Below are 14,061 nucleotides of genomic sequence, written 5' to 3'. Positions count from 1 at the left end.
CCAACTACATGCATTTATTTAAATGCATTAAATGAGGAGAAGAAAGTAAGAAAAGGCTTGTATTAAGATCACTGAATGTAACATGATACTGAAAAAAATGGTAAATCCAATGTGATACATTTTAAAACTGTTAACAATTTGGAATCACTTTAACCTTTAACTTCAGTAAATGAATGAAAAAGTGATATGGACTTAGCCACATACAACCATTTTCAAAGAATTTGTCTTCTCCTGACCAGTAAGCCTCTCATCTCTTCTCCCACACAAACAAGATTCTGAGGATAGTACATGTTCTACTATATTTTTAAATGACATTTTCAACAAAAACAGACACATTTATTGGACAGCTGGAGAAAAATTCAATTGCAGGTGGAAAAATTGTCCATCAAGCATCGTGAACTGAAATGTTTTCAAAAATGTCATATTTAAACTCAGTTATAAAATTTTATCTCTGTTAGTTAAAGAAGAAGAGGACATGTATGTGCTTGAAGTAGAAAAGACTTACTGTATCATGTTGCCTGTTATCCTTCCCTGACACGATCAAGAAGTAGTTCCATGCCAACAGCAACAAGAAAGCCAGCGGTATCATGTAGAGCTCAAAGTTCCAAACCACAAAAAGAAAAAGCTAAAAGACAGAGGAGAAAGAAGTGATTCAACACTCCACTATGTTAACTCTTATGCACGGTTAAGACCAATGAATTAAAACAATTCTGAACAAAATCATCTCTCCTTAGGCAGGCAACAAGAACACTTGTTTTACCATTTTGCTGACCAGCCACTTACCTGGGTAAAACAATTGCTACACTTTTTATTTCTTTGTACCTTAATTCTTCTGAAATTAAAGTTGATACAGTGTAGCCTAAGAGGCAACATTAATTGTTCTCTAGTTAAATAACGTTTATGTGGACAAAATAATGCAAAATAGCATAAAAATAAGATCACAACATGATAAAGAAAAGGTTGGGTTATTTCTATGGATAAAAATAATTTATTTTTCAAAAGAATGAACAATTTTTTTTAGTAATGTCACACAGATAAACAGAAGATGTAAACATTACAGTGAAAATCTGAAAAATTCATTTGTACAGAAGACTCAAATCATACTAAAACACAAAAAAGTCCAAATATTTGAATAAAATTGTGGTAACACAGTAATGACCACAGAACCATAGAAAATGGGATTAAAAGGAATACTATGCAGCCATTCAAGCCCATGTCTTTGAAAACTTTGTTGAATTTGTAGTATTTCTTCAAAACATCTTGAGCACTCTTTGATCCATGTCTGGAGGCTGACACAAGCATGAGCTGGCTAAATATCCCAGGGACCGTTCTCTAGCACTGAGCCCTTGGAAGCATGGAGAGCATGGTCCAGCAAGAAACCAATCTTCACTGCAGATACTACTGCTCTGTGCCATGGAGCTGTGAAAAGCTTGATACCATGGACTTCTGTCTCTGGTCTGTCAGGCTAGGAGCTAGCTAGATAGCTAGGCTATCAGAGCTAGCTTCTGACACCTGAAAATCGTAAACATTTGTCAGAGTCTGTAGCTGTCTAGCAGAGACACTTCCAGGGAGATACTGCTCCCTGGTGATTCTGGAACAAAATTATTGTTTTTTCAGGAAAAAAATAAAAAGATTTGGACTTAGATGGATTTAAACTAAAACCATTTTTACATCCAATTTTCCCCATGAACAAGAAGCCCTGTATTTTACCCAGTTCTAGTCATAACATAACTTGGTTTATTTTCCTCTCATATGACAGAAGTCAAAAACGAAAAGTATTATGGTAAATTACACTATTTACCACAGCTGGATATACGCCTACTCTTCAGAAATCTTGCCAAGCCATTTTAATTCAAATCCTATGACTTAAGCTTTTGAATACTTTTGTTTTTATAACCTACTAAAATTAATGAAGGTGTTATGACTCAGAACTAGCAAACCTAAAGCAAAGCCAATAACTAAACAAACTAAAAAATGACACATTCTGCCAAAACCAATCATCTAGATGGATATAAATTTGAATAGGAACAAAATGGGGATTTTGACAATCTTATGCTGTGAAGATTTCTGTTTAGAGTTGAAATGAAATGCTCTTATCAAATACAAACGTCCATGTAAAAGAAAAAAAATCAGTATTTTAAGTCATCTACTGCCTCAATATCAGCTAACCTACCTTCCCTCTCCTACTTTCTTTAACTAAATGCTTTGTATCTGGAAGTCTTGTGAGACTGCAAGACAAACATGATGAATACTCAAAGAATTGAAAAAGCAGTTTGTGTAACATACATAAGAGGATACTGGCACTGTTAACGGTTAATATTTTGTTTGAAAGAAAATTTTGTTTTTTAGGTTATTTAGTTTCAAAGGAAATCTGTTACAAATGGTAATGAATAAGAAGCAAACAAAAGTTCACAGAATTCTAGAGTTCTTCTAGGAGCTTGCTAACTACCCCTTTCAAAGCAGTATCTACAGGGATTTGATTTGGTATATTTGATATAGCCCACCTAAACCAAAATTCTAATCTCAAAAGAAACACGAAGCATCCTCGCACCGATTAACCCCAGAAATGCCCTATGTCGATGCTGAGGTGAGCTTTGAAAGCTGGCGAATAATATCCAACTATCAGAAGGGGGATTCTAGAGACTACCTGTTGAGAAATACCAATGCATACAGTCTGTCTTACGTTCCCATTTTAAATTTGGTTAGAAAGATGTAAAGAAAATCTTAGATAATATCAAAACAATCCATGGCTCCAGAGAAAAAAACCCAGCAACCTAGATGCTCTCAGGAGATATTTAGAGGTCTCTAAGTTCACCTCCTGCTCACAGCAGGGTCACTACTGAATTCAGACCAGATTGCTCAGGGCTTTGCCCAGTTGCATCCTGTAAACCTCCAAGGATGAAGAGAGACCGCGCAGTCTCTCTGGGCAACCTCTTCCACTGCTGGACTGTCACCACGAGGAAAATGTTTTGCCTTTTGGAAGCTCACTGTCTCTCATTCTTTCTCTGTGCACCTCTGTAAAGACCCTGGCTCTTCTCAGGAACATCCTGTCAGCATGGGCAGGCTGCTGTTAGGTCTCCCTGAAGCTGTCTCTTCTCCAAGCTGAAGCAGGCCAGCTCCCTCAGCCTTTTCTCACAGGACTCATGCTCCAGCCCTTGACCACTCTGTGGTGGCTCTCTGCTGAACTCATTCAAGTTTATCAACATTTAATACTTTCTCATACTGGCAGGGAGAGTGGAGTAAAACAGGACACAGTAATCTAGATGTAATCTAATGAGTATGAAAATAATGACAGAAAAATGTTCATCTAAAAGGACAGACACCTATCAGAAAAGGTGCCAAAAATAGAGTCTGAAAAGCTCCAAATTTACAAAAGTTATTTAATCCTCTTTAAGACTTGTATGTACATACCTTTTCAAAAAGTGGACAATACCTGCCATCTCCTTTGAATGATTTTTCTGACCTGCCAGCTTCATTTCCATCTAGTCTGCCTGAATTTTTACTGGTTCCTTCTTTCAGGCACCTGTCTCAGCCAGGCACTAAGAAAACAAGGAGTCTGTATTTGCAACACAAATGAGATGTATGCTGTGTGAAACCAGCAGAGCGATAGCACCACAAGTGAAATTGCCTCACTATCTCCCCCAGAAGAAAAATGCACTCACACAAAACACAAGGGAGAAAACAGAGTCCCAGTATTAGGCAAAGACTTTTAAGTAAACATAGCAGCCCCCAAAACTTGTGCAGAACAGCAAGAAAATTCTGGGGCTCAGTTCTTATGCATAAAGGATCTTACAGCTAGGGGGAGAGGGAAGAGGGGAAGCTGTATGTATAATCTATTCCCTCAACTTTATTTCATCCATGAAGGGGAGGGAAAGCTACATATCCATCCATTAAACAAGTACAGGGAGAAAAAGCAGAGCCAGAAAAGCACAGGAACAGGTATAAAAGGTCAGTTCTGGGACCTGCCCATGCCTATAAAGCATCCAATGGGATATGGATTGTATCTGGTATGATCTCTTTCAAAGAAATAATGGCTCTACTCAGTCTAAAAAAGGATCCTCATCACTACTGAAACAAGCCAACTATTTTAAGGGAGGAGTGGGAGTCTCAAAGGTTACAGTTTAATATAGCTACCATTTCCTACACAGAAGACTATAAGGGAGGACTTTTTTTTCTTCTCCCCCGTGAGATCAAGATTTTAAGAGTCACAGGCATGAACTGGGCATTTACAACATCACATCAGTTGATACTCTTAGTGAGAGACACATGCATTAAATGATCATTCAGCAAGACACATGACACTATCCCTGGTGTACAACACTTCAAAAAATAATTTAAGTTGGAATATTGAATATCCTATTCTTTTGCAAACTACAGTATATTTCAAAAAGAAATCTCATCCAAAATGATTAACACTTCCTACTGTTCAGAAAAAAAGCCTGCCCTTTCAGACTAGCAGCTGTGGATCATTAGCTTTCCAGTGACGAGATGTGTTTGATGAGTATTTTTCTTTCTAATTAAGAGATGAGATTCTCTATTTGATGCTCTCTTCAGACAGAAGTGAAGAGAAAGATTTCTCTCTATGTGGAAAGGCAGTATTCGACAGAACAATTATTTCAGATTTCTTTTTATCTACCTCCACCCAATTTTATTTCATTTTTAACAGAACCCTGTTTGCACCCACAGAGTTCACACTATTAACCCTTATGTTTCCCAGCTCTTTTTTTCTTTTGCTTCTAATTTTGACTATCAGCAGAAAAGAATATATAGAAAAATGGATCACCCCACATTGGAGATACTGACCCATATAGCCAGGTGCAGAAGAGACCAAAGTGCAGCTGAAGAGGGAAGGCTGCAAGTTACATTTGAGAACTTTCTGACAAAAATTAGAAAATGCTCTTTTCACAGAAAAGCCTGGATTCAATGAAAGTCACAGAACTGAGCATAAGATGCTTCCAGCTGACATATGCAGAGCTTTCCAGGACCTGCAGCCTCGGAACAACCTTGATATGTGGATTCCCTTGAGGCAAAAAGCAAAGGGGGCTTGACAGCATTCCTGCTTTTAAGCTTCCCAGGGCTTCCAGTCTGAAAGTCTAAGTAAATGAGTCACCTCGCAAGTCCCAAGACTGACACAGGAACCTTGAAATTTGCATCCACAGTACCCAGTGTCCTGAGCTGTAATGTATTTAGCAGTACAGAGAGATATGGCCATTTGACCATCATGTCACACAGTGCATGCCACTCATACAGCAGCCTCCCCTTCAACGTATGGCTGCCTCCAATCATTTTTAAAGAGGATTCTTATAGCTTCATTTATGTATTATCTATATGCTTGCATTATATGCATTACCCACCTCCTGATTACCCTGGAAATTCAAAAGTTGGCTGTATGGAGTTTTGGCACAATCACAAAAAGAGCCTGTTTGCAACTCCAAACGCTATGCTCTAATCATAAGATCATCCATTTACCCTTTAAGCTTAAAAGGACAATAGTGTTTCCCGAGGCTTTGTCCCTTGGATGTATTCTCGGAAGACTAGAAAGACTGAAAGATAACCCACATATCTGCATGGTACAGACTCTCTGTTAAGTACTGAAGGTTTAAGGCTCCAGTAAAATTCTGCATGGTGTTTATACTGTAAAACATTGAAAAATACATTTCACTGTACCTTGGAGTGCAGTCAGGAGCCTCTTTCATTAAAAAATTAGTCTGCTGCCTCCCATCATCATGACCCTTATCATCTTGTGTGACGCTTTATTTAAAATCTTTTTTAAAAAATATTTCCTCTAGGTGCATCAAGTCCCAAACACACTAATAGTATTAATGTGAGCATTTATGAGAATCTGTATAGAACACAGCGCCCTCAATCAGGTATGTCTGGAAGAAATATGCCTTTTGAACATATTTTAAAGCATCCTCCAACATTTTTTTTTTTTAAGCACTCTTACAACTTCAGTTCCAATTACCTAAGTGCCAGTAAAAGGTGAGCTCTGAAAGACCTGAGTCTTAAACACATTATCTGTCACTGTTTCTTTGAATAGACAGAAGTCAACTTGAAAATAGCAACAGCATGGGACATGTAAAAAATACAGAAAAAAAAAGAAGTATGCCATTCCTGGGTACATTATTTTGACAGATCTCTAGTTTAACCTTGGACAAGTGGTAGTTCTCCTTTTTATATCGCAGAGGCCTTGGCAGTCTGAGAAATGCTGAATAATTATTATTCTTAATCCTATAAGAGCTTTTCCTTTAACTCAGAAACAAACTTAAGAGATTTCCAGCATCTTCTCTCTTTTGCTGGAATAACAAAAGAACAGTCCAGTTCACTGTAATCTAGATTTTGTCTCTCACCCTCTCTATTTATTCCCTGTAGAACAAGAAAACGGAGATGCTGCCAAGGTAAAAAAAAGTAGTAAGATCTTAACTGACTGGACTAATTATTATTTTAATCTCAGTCTTGATGAGGAAAAACCCTACTGAAAAATTTATGGCAGCTCTAGCTAGAATACTTCAGTCCCATATCTAGAAGAACACTCAAATTTTTTTTTCATTTCTTACTAGGCAGGGCATTTCTGGTCCTGGTTTTTGCATGTTGATTATATGCATGATAAACCCATGGTTTTACTACACCTGAATTCTTTCATCTAGGCGTGGTGTAACTCTAGTTATTAAAGAAGCAACTCTGACAATTAGATATGATTCACTTGATGTGTTTCAACACACCCAATTTTTTTTTGAAACACATCTATAGCTAAATGGACTTATTTCACCTGAACAACCTCCAAGATGATACTATCATCCAGTCATACCGTAATACCACCTGACTCTTGACAAGATTGTCAGCACCAATAAAACCTAGTTAGAAGCTTGAAAGTTTCATTTAATTTTTTTTTTCCTTTTTCCACTTACAACTTGTACTGGCATTTCACATCATTTTCCAGAAGTCACAGATGAAAGTGCTATGACTTTGCTCTGAAAATGCTGACAATTCCAAGAAAGTGAACCCCAGAGCATGAATATAGCGTCATTTTAAACAGTGCATGAATTACTGACGTTAAATTCATGCCATTGTTTCCAGTTTCACATAGCAAAAGTTAGTTGGAAATATAAGTGACATATTTACAAAAAAAATCTGTAAATATTTATAAAATGTTGAGTCTCTTGGGTCATTTTTCCCTTTCATTTAACAATTTCTGAGCTGCATTAGTAGAGCTGCAGAGTTAGTGGCCACTCTGAAATTAGAAAAGCAAAATGTGGTTCACTGAGGCCATTACCATACACAAAGCTTATTGCCATTCTCAGCTGCAGTTCAACACATAGTTGTTCTCTCAGACTTCTAAAATGCAGACAAACTAAGAGAAATTGGTATTATTTTCCCTATGAGCAATAACACCTGGTATCAAGCACCAAATGCCCTACTAGGATACAACAGATCAAAGGCATGCCTGAAAATGGGGCTATTAGGTTCAGCGAACCTTGTCCCTTTTTAGTACTCCATTTGCTCCACACTATCCAATTGTTTACTGAATGACCTACGTCTTTGTTTCAGCAACATTACCTAGAGGACTATTTTACATATTAATTATTTTCTAAGTAAAAAAGTGCTTTTAATGCCTGTCCTCAATTTGCTTTTGCTTTGCTTTTATGTATACCTTTTAAATTGATTTATTCTTGTTAGTACAGTTCTGCTGAGAGGGGTAATCACCAGCTATAGGATTCAATCGTTTTATAATTCAAAGTGTCTGAATTTTCTTTGGGTTAAAAAAAAAAAAAAAAAGCAGCATTTTAATCCTCTCCCCATTGTACATGCCTTTTCCATTTGAAAGCAATACAGTCCTTCCTAATTTTAAAATTCCTTGACATACTTATAGAGCTGAACATGCCATTTCATTTGGAAGCAGCATACTACAAAAGATATCATTCTAAAAAGTACATTTCACAGCACTTTAGAGATATTTTTCAACACACAAATCTGTATCGCAAATCCATGTCCATGTTCCTTTTACACAAAAAACTGGAATTCAGTATATTTCTCCTCTATTACAATTGTCCTGATATAAAGGTGGGAATGTTGAAAGTAGAAATGTCTGTGTCACTTTAGAAGCAAAATCTAAAGTGTTGGCTTTGAAAGTGTAAAATCACAACATGGATCATGCTTAATCCATGTTAAGCTGTAATAACTTACAGCTATTTATGTAATTGGTTTCTCCCTTCCCTCCTTACAGCTTGGGTAACCGAGCAGGGGCTGAAGGGCTTTGAACCTGCCTCTTGTTCTTTCCAAATTTCTGCAGACAATAAGAATACCTATTGTCTGTCATCAAGAGCCATCATTATTGGTTAAGCTGGACATAGGGGAAAAAAAAAAATACTAGGTTACCTTCTTTAGCTTCCTAAGAAAGGCTTTACTTTAGATCCACTGTAGTCCAAACTAACAGAAAAGTATCAGAGCTTTTTATCCATACTGTATGAATGCTCTTCCAAATTACATGTTTTTATTTATATCCCATACTGGATTGGATTCATTTTTCCCTCATTTGCTCACAGTCCCTTGTTCTCTGTCCATTTTTGTATATGATGGAAAAATCAGTCAGCATTTTCAGGCAAGAATGAAAACACCATAAAAAATATCATAATATGCCAGAAAGTCTCCATCACCCAAATACTAGAAAGTAAAAGAAATACTTGTAGACATATTTCCTTTTTTTCCCAAAGAAAAATAAGTCAAATACTTCAAAAAGTTACCAGCTGAATGTAAATTACTTAGGCTTAACAAATGTTTAAATTGTGCTTATCTTTGTGCTAGGAAAAAAACTAAATACCCCTCCCCACCGTTCAGTCACAAATAACCACCACTAAAAATGGAGCATTAGGATACAAAGCAGTCTAGCCCCTGAAAAGTAAACCCTGTGGCTGCAGGGAAAACTAGGTTTTGCCAACTGTCTGTCAGAAATGAAAAGGGTAGTAATGACATTTAAACTGTGTAAATCAGGACCAGAGTCACCTGTCTAAGAGGAACATGGGAGCAGTCTGTGATTTCCAGCACAGCCAATAAAATGCAAATGTACTGATTTATATTTTGATAAGCATCCTCATCCTTGGAACAAACAAATACCAGATTCTATAAAAAAGCAGAAATACTTCTGTGAATTGTTCTGAAGTCTCATTTCACTGACTGGAACTGTACTGCCCTTATTGTATTGAAGATACTCCGAGTTAAATTTTCAGTTAAGGCTTAAGCCTATATTTTTGTTTCCACAACTATTTGGGGATAGCTGCATCTACACACTGGTTTCTCTGATACCTTAGAGAGGTCAGCTGTTCACACAAAGAATCCCTTTGCTGAATCTGTCCCTTCATTCAGAGTGAAAAGGTTGAATCAAGCAGTCTTTCTGCTTCTTCCATTTTCTTTCTGTTCTTAAAAAAAAGTTCTGATTTATTTGGGTTTTTTTGGAAGGAGAGGACGGAGACAACGGAATAGGCTGATGCAAGAATCATCAAAAGGCAGGATCGCTGCTTTTCAAAACCACAAAACATCCCTTCACTAGAGTGCTAATGTAGACAAATACAAATTTCTCTAGCGATTTCTTTAAAATCTATCTTATATATTAGGTCCCCTTTCGAAAGGTGCCACTTGCTATCAACTATCACTTGATATCAAGTAACTTGGTGTAATGTTGGCTTATTTTCAATTTTCAAGACCATCAATCAACTTTAGTGAGCTTTCTATGTTGATTTTTATGCTTCTGATTGATGACCCATTTCATTTTGTTTTTCTGTAAGGTCTGGAGTATTGGTTAGGTATAATTGTAAAATAACAAATAAATAAATGCCCAAGAGTTTTTTGCTTTTGATTGTCCTGCTTTCCTTAAGCACTTATTCCTCAACCCGAAAGTCATTCAGTCAATGCAGGAAAGCATCTTTTCTCCCCTTTTATATACTTCACTGTAAATACATCTTAAGGAATAATAATATATTTCAGACATCTTAACACTCTTGGTAACCATCTCCCAATCTGTCTCCTAATTTTCTAATTTTCTCCTTCACTGATCTCAAGACTTTCCCCCACCACTTCAGTTCTGAAAAAACATGCAGAGTTATGTTTAGCATCTCTAGCAATGTACGCCTGTTTCTATTTGCAACTCTAATATTAATCCAGGGCTGATATAACTGACTTCTCTTTTCTTTCAGTGTTTTACACTGTCTTTCCCCATAGGCATCATGTAGTGAGTCCTTTCCCCCCACCCCACCTTGACAGATCTGGTTAAACTTACTTAGATGCTAGAGATCTCTATATGTTCATATGAAAGGTATATTTTTCTTCAGTATTTACCAAGCCTCTAGATTTTCTTGCATAGAATAAGGCTGTAGACTGTAGAAATGAGAAATCAGTAGGGAGTACTAGTTTAAATGTTAGAGCAGTGCAGCTCTAAGTGTCTGAACAACCTGAATTCTATAGTAAAAAGACCAGCCCTGGGCCAAGGCCACTGAGACAAGCAAGTATTTTTAGTTCCCTGGTAGGATAGCTATAATTATATCCTGCAATGCTTTCTTTAAACAAAATGCAAAATAAAACTCTCTGAATTCATTTTAAGCTGCAAGCTTTCTTTAGAAGACTAAAATAGATCCCAAGAAAGCTAAAGTATGTCCATGTCTTTCTATGTGAAAGTGGAAAAAATGCAATATACATTGAACAGTGATAACTGCTATTAACATAAACAATATAAACACCAAATATTTCAATAAGGAATACTACAAAGTTAAAATACAGTTCATACAGTGCAAGTTGTATTGTACACTTTCAATTTGAGACCATTATTATTGTAAAACACACCACAAGGGGATGGAAAGACAGCTATCAATCCCTTTATGAATTGGTAAAATCAGTCACGACCAGAATAATTTAAAAAATTTAAAGAACAAGATATTTACTAAGATATTTACTATTGCACCACCACTCAAACTTTGGATGACTTTAGTTCTTTGTGCCTCTGCTAAACTTCTCTGGTGTGCAAAACTCCCTTCAGGTGCATCTGAAAATTGACATCAGATTGTTATAGCATTTCTTGCAAGAAATTTCTTGCAAGACTGCTGGATATGAACAAGAAATGGAAGTGAGATACTTAGTTAAGATATATGCTAATCACACTTAATGACGGCTAGTGCACTTTTATTCTTGTGAAGAGATTCTCTCAATACCCTCTTAACTGGGTCAAGCACAAATTTGACTTATTACCCTTCTTTGTGGGGAGAGCAATGGAGAAGATGTATATCTGCTTTTGAAATAGAACATGTCTGAGAGAAACCATAGGTACTACATGAAGAGAAAAGAATGTCAAGGGTAGACTTGCAAAACAAACACGTGACTTCTTTTTGTTAAGAATCTACAGAAAGAACCTCATATTCTCGCTAGAGTTAAGTAACAATTCATGTAAGATGCTGGAAAAATAGAAGGGAAGACTGAAAGAAAAAACAAAGGTGGACAGCATCCAGAAGTTCATAGCAATACCAACAAGCTCTATGGACCGCAAGCAAGCTAGGTAGGGCGCAACTCTTCTAAAATAAAAAAAGAGCTTTCTATGAAAGATACCATGTAACCATGCAAGCTGACAAACCTGCAAAAAAAAAAATTGAGATTTTTAAATCTGATTTTTAAGGTTCACTATTGCCAACTATATTAAGAAATAAAATCTATAATTTATAATGCAATTTGTCAAGGAGAACAAATTCAGAAAGACACGACTTACTTTCTTATGATCCTAAGTGGAAAACTGTGCCTACTGATTTCGCTGAAGTAATGCTACCACAGGGAAATGTATGTTTTCATGCTATTAAAAAAACAAACATGTCCTTCCAATTGTTTCTCTGTAATAAATTGAATTAATTTTGTATTTCCACAAACTATATTAAATCATATTTAGAGGAGAGGTGTGCCCTGGCAACTTTCCTGTTGTTTTTATAGTTATTTTTCCAGCCAACAAATGCTGCAATCCAAGCTGTCTCTCTCCTTACTATCAGCTTTCTCCATGCTGTACTAGCGTGCAGGAAGTGTAGTTGTGCACTCCAAATACATGATGTTTTATAGGATCTACCTTACCTTTCAGTAGTTCACTGTTTCAGCAACATTACACTTTATTTAGATGTCTGCCACTCCAACATGTTTAGTCATACTTTAACATAGAAATATTCCACTGCTCTAACTAAACCATTTATTGAACCAGCAACATCATCAATAACATTTACTAACCAGTGAAGAATACTACATTTTATAGATGCTCATTTCAAAGCACATCCTTAAAAGATGAACAGGAGAATGTATTTTATTGCTATCTACAAGACACTACACCAGCATTCTTAATAGCCATTGCTACATTCTGAACTTTTTTTACAAAATAACATAGCAATGAGAACACCAGTGTGAAAGCAAGGACAGTACTTTTTTTTCTTCTTCTTTTTTTTTTTTAAATATACTACACATACCAGGGAGAGGAGTATTCTCCTGGAAAGGACCACACTCTAGGAGCAGGTATTTCACAAAGTTAAGTGAGCAGAACTTCAGACTTGGAATTCTTGCAGATTGCTCCTAAACCTTAACGACCTATTCATTCTCAAAAATTTTCAGCCAAACCAAAGCACCTGAATAAGGTATTACAGAAGCTCTCATAATTAAGTTGCTTAACACGTGCCATTCTAAAAGATTTTTGCAATTTTTTAAGAAACTCTAATGCATTTATTAAACATAATGGGTCTTTGAAATTCAGGAAGAAGTCATCCCTAGGGCAAGAGGAATACATTTTATTTTTCCAACACAAAATCACTAACATTTAGTTGAGTTACACACTACTGAAAAATCTCACTTCCTTATTCCCTTAAGCACTCTTAGCATGCCAAAATAATGATGACCATGAAAATCCAAGACTAAGGCTTGGCCTTGTCACTCATAGTAAAAAGCAGCTGAAGTATGCAAGGTATAACTACAGACTGTTTGTGTACAGATACAAGAGAACAGACTTGAGGTTTGAGGAGGCAACCTTTCTTCTGGTGTCACTCTTTCCTCCCCAAGTACCTGACCTCCTCCTAAGCTTTCATTGACAGAAGGGAGAGGAAGGCAGGAGTAGTTTTAGCTAGGATTTTAAGTCCTATAAAACATTGACCTATCATGCTGAAGTAGATTGATGGCTTATGATAGCAGGAATCTCCAGAGCTGCAGCATAATATTCTATCACTTGAGCTAACACTGTACATAATGGCAGGACTTGGCTGCTACCTTCACAGAAAATAGCATATGAAAATGGGCTGTTTTGCAAATGCTGACCACAGCTATTTTCAGGACCCCTGACCAACTCTAACTGATATACTTCTCATATTATTCCCTTATTTTCTACCTGTTCTGCCTTCACCTACCTCCTGCAGGAGGGAAACTGGGCCCACTCCCAGCTACTGCGTTTCACTTAATTGCACCCTCTTCTTTTTCTCTTGTTCTTGCCTCTCTTCCCAGGTTCTGTCATGATGCTCCACAGAATCTTAAATTGTCCCTTTTCTTCAAATAACATCCCATTCTTCCACACCCTTCCTCCTAACCTCCAAAAAACCACCCTAATTTCAAATCACGATTCTTATTCCCTTTTCTTGCCTGGACAACAACTAGAGGAGCCCTAAGAGAACATGGGGGATTTTCTCTCTCCATTCCTGCATCTGGCACCTGCTCAGGAAAACCATTTGCAATCCTTGGTACTTCAGGATGGAGCATAGAGGCTGCTAGTAGAGAAAAGGAATGTATACAAGAGCTTGGTAGCCAGATTCAGAAGGGATTTTAACTTGTATCTCTCAGCACACAGACAGTGCAGTTTTCTAGAACAGGCCAATCCGTGTCACTACTCAGGCAGAAAATAACAGGCAAAACACTGACAGCACATGACCCTTTTTAGGAAGCCTTGGAAAGTTTAAAAAGGCAAGAATATGCCCTCAAAATTATTGCAAGTATTTTAAGGTGAGCAAAAACATATAATTTTCCTACTTCTCTTCAGAAACAAATGAACTATGTTACTACATTGGCTCAATGAAA

General features: G+C 36.8%; 1 protein-coding gene across 1 annotated transcript in view; it reads right to left on the bottom strand.

The window, feature by feature from the left end:
- The window catches only part of MCTP1 (multiple C2 and transmembrane domain containing 1), a 297,839-nt gene that overhangs the window by 55,642 nt on the left and 228,136 nt on the right, over positions 1–14,061 (bottom strand). Inside the window, exon 16 of the mRNA XM_067315354.1 lies at positions 506–625. Within this exon, the coding sequence (XP_067171455.1) occupies positions 506–625 (120 nt within the window). The remainder of the gene's footprint in view (positions 1–505; positions 626–14,061) is intronic.

Source organism: Apteryx mantelli, chromosome Z, assembly GCF_036417845.1.
Source record: "Apteryx mantelli isolate bAptMan1 chromosome Z, bAptMan1.hap1, whole genome shotgun sequence".
NCBI lineage: Eukaryota > Metazoa > Chordata > Aves > Apterygiformes > Apterygidae > Apteryx > Apteryx mantelli.
This window is presented reverse-complemented; position numbering and strand designations above follow the sequence as displayed.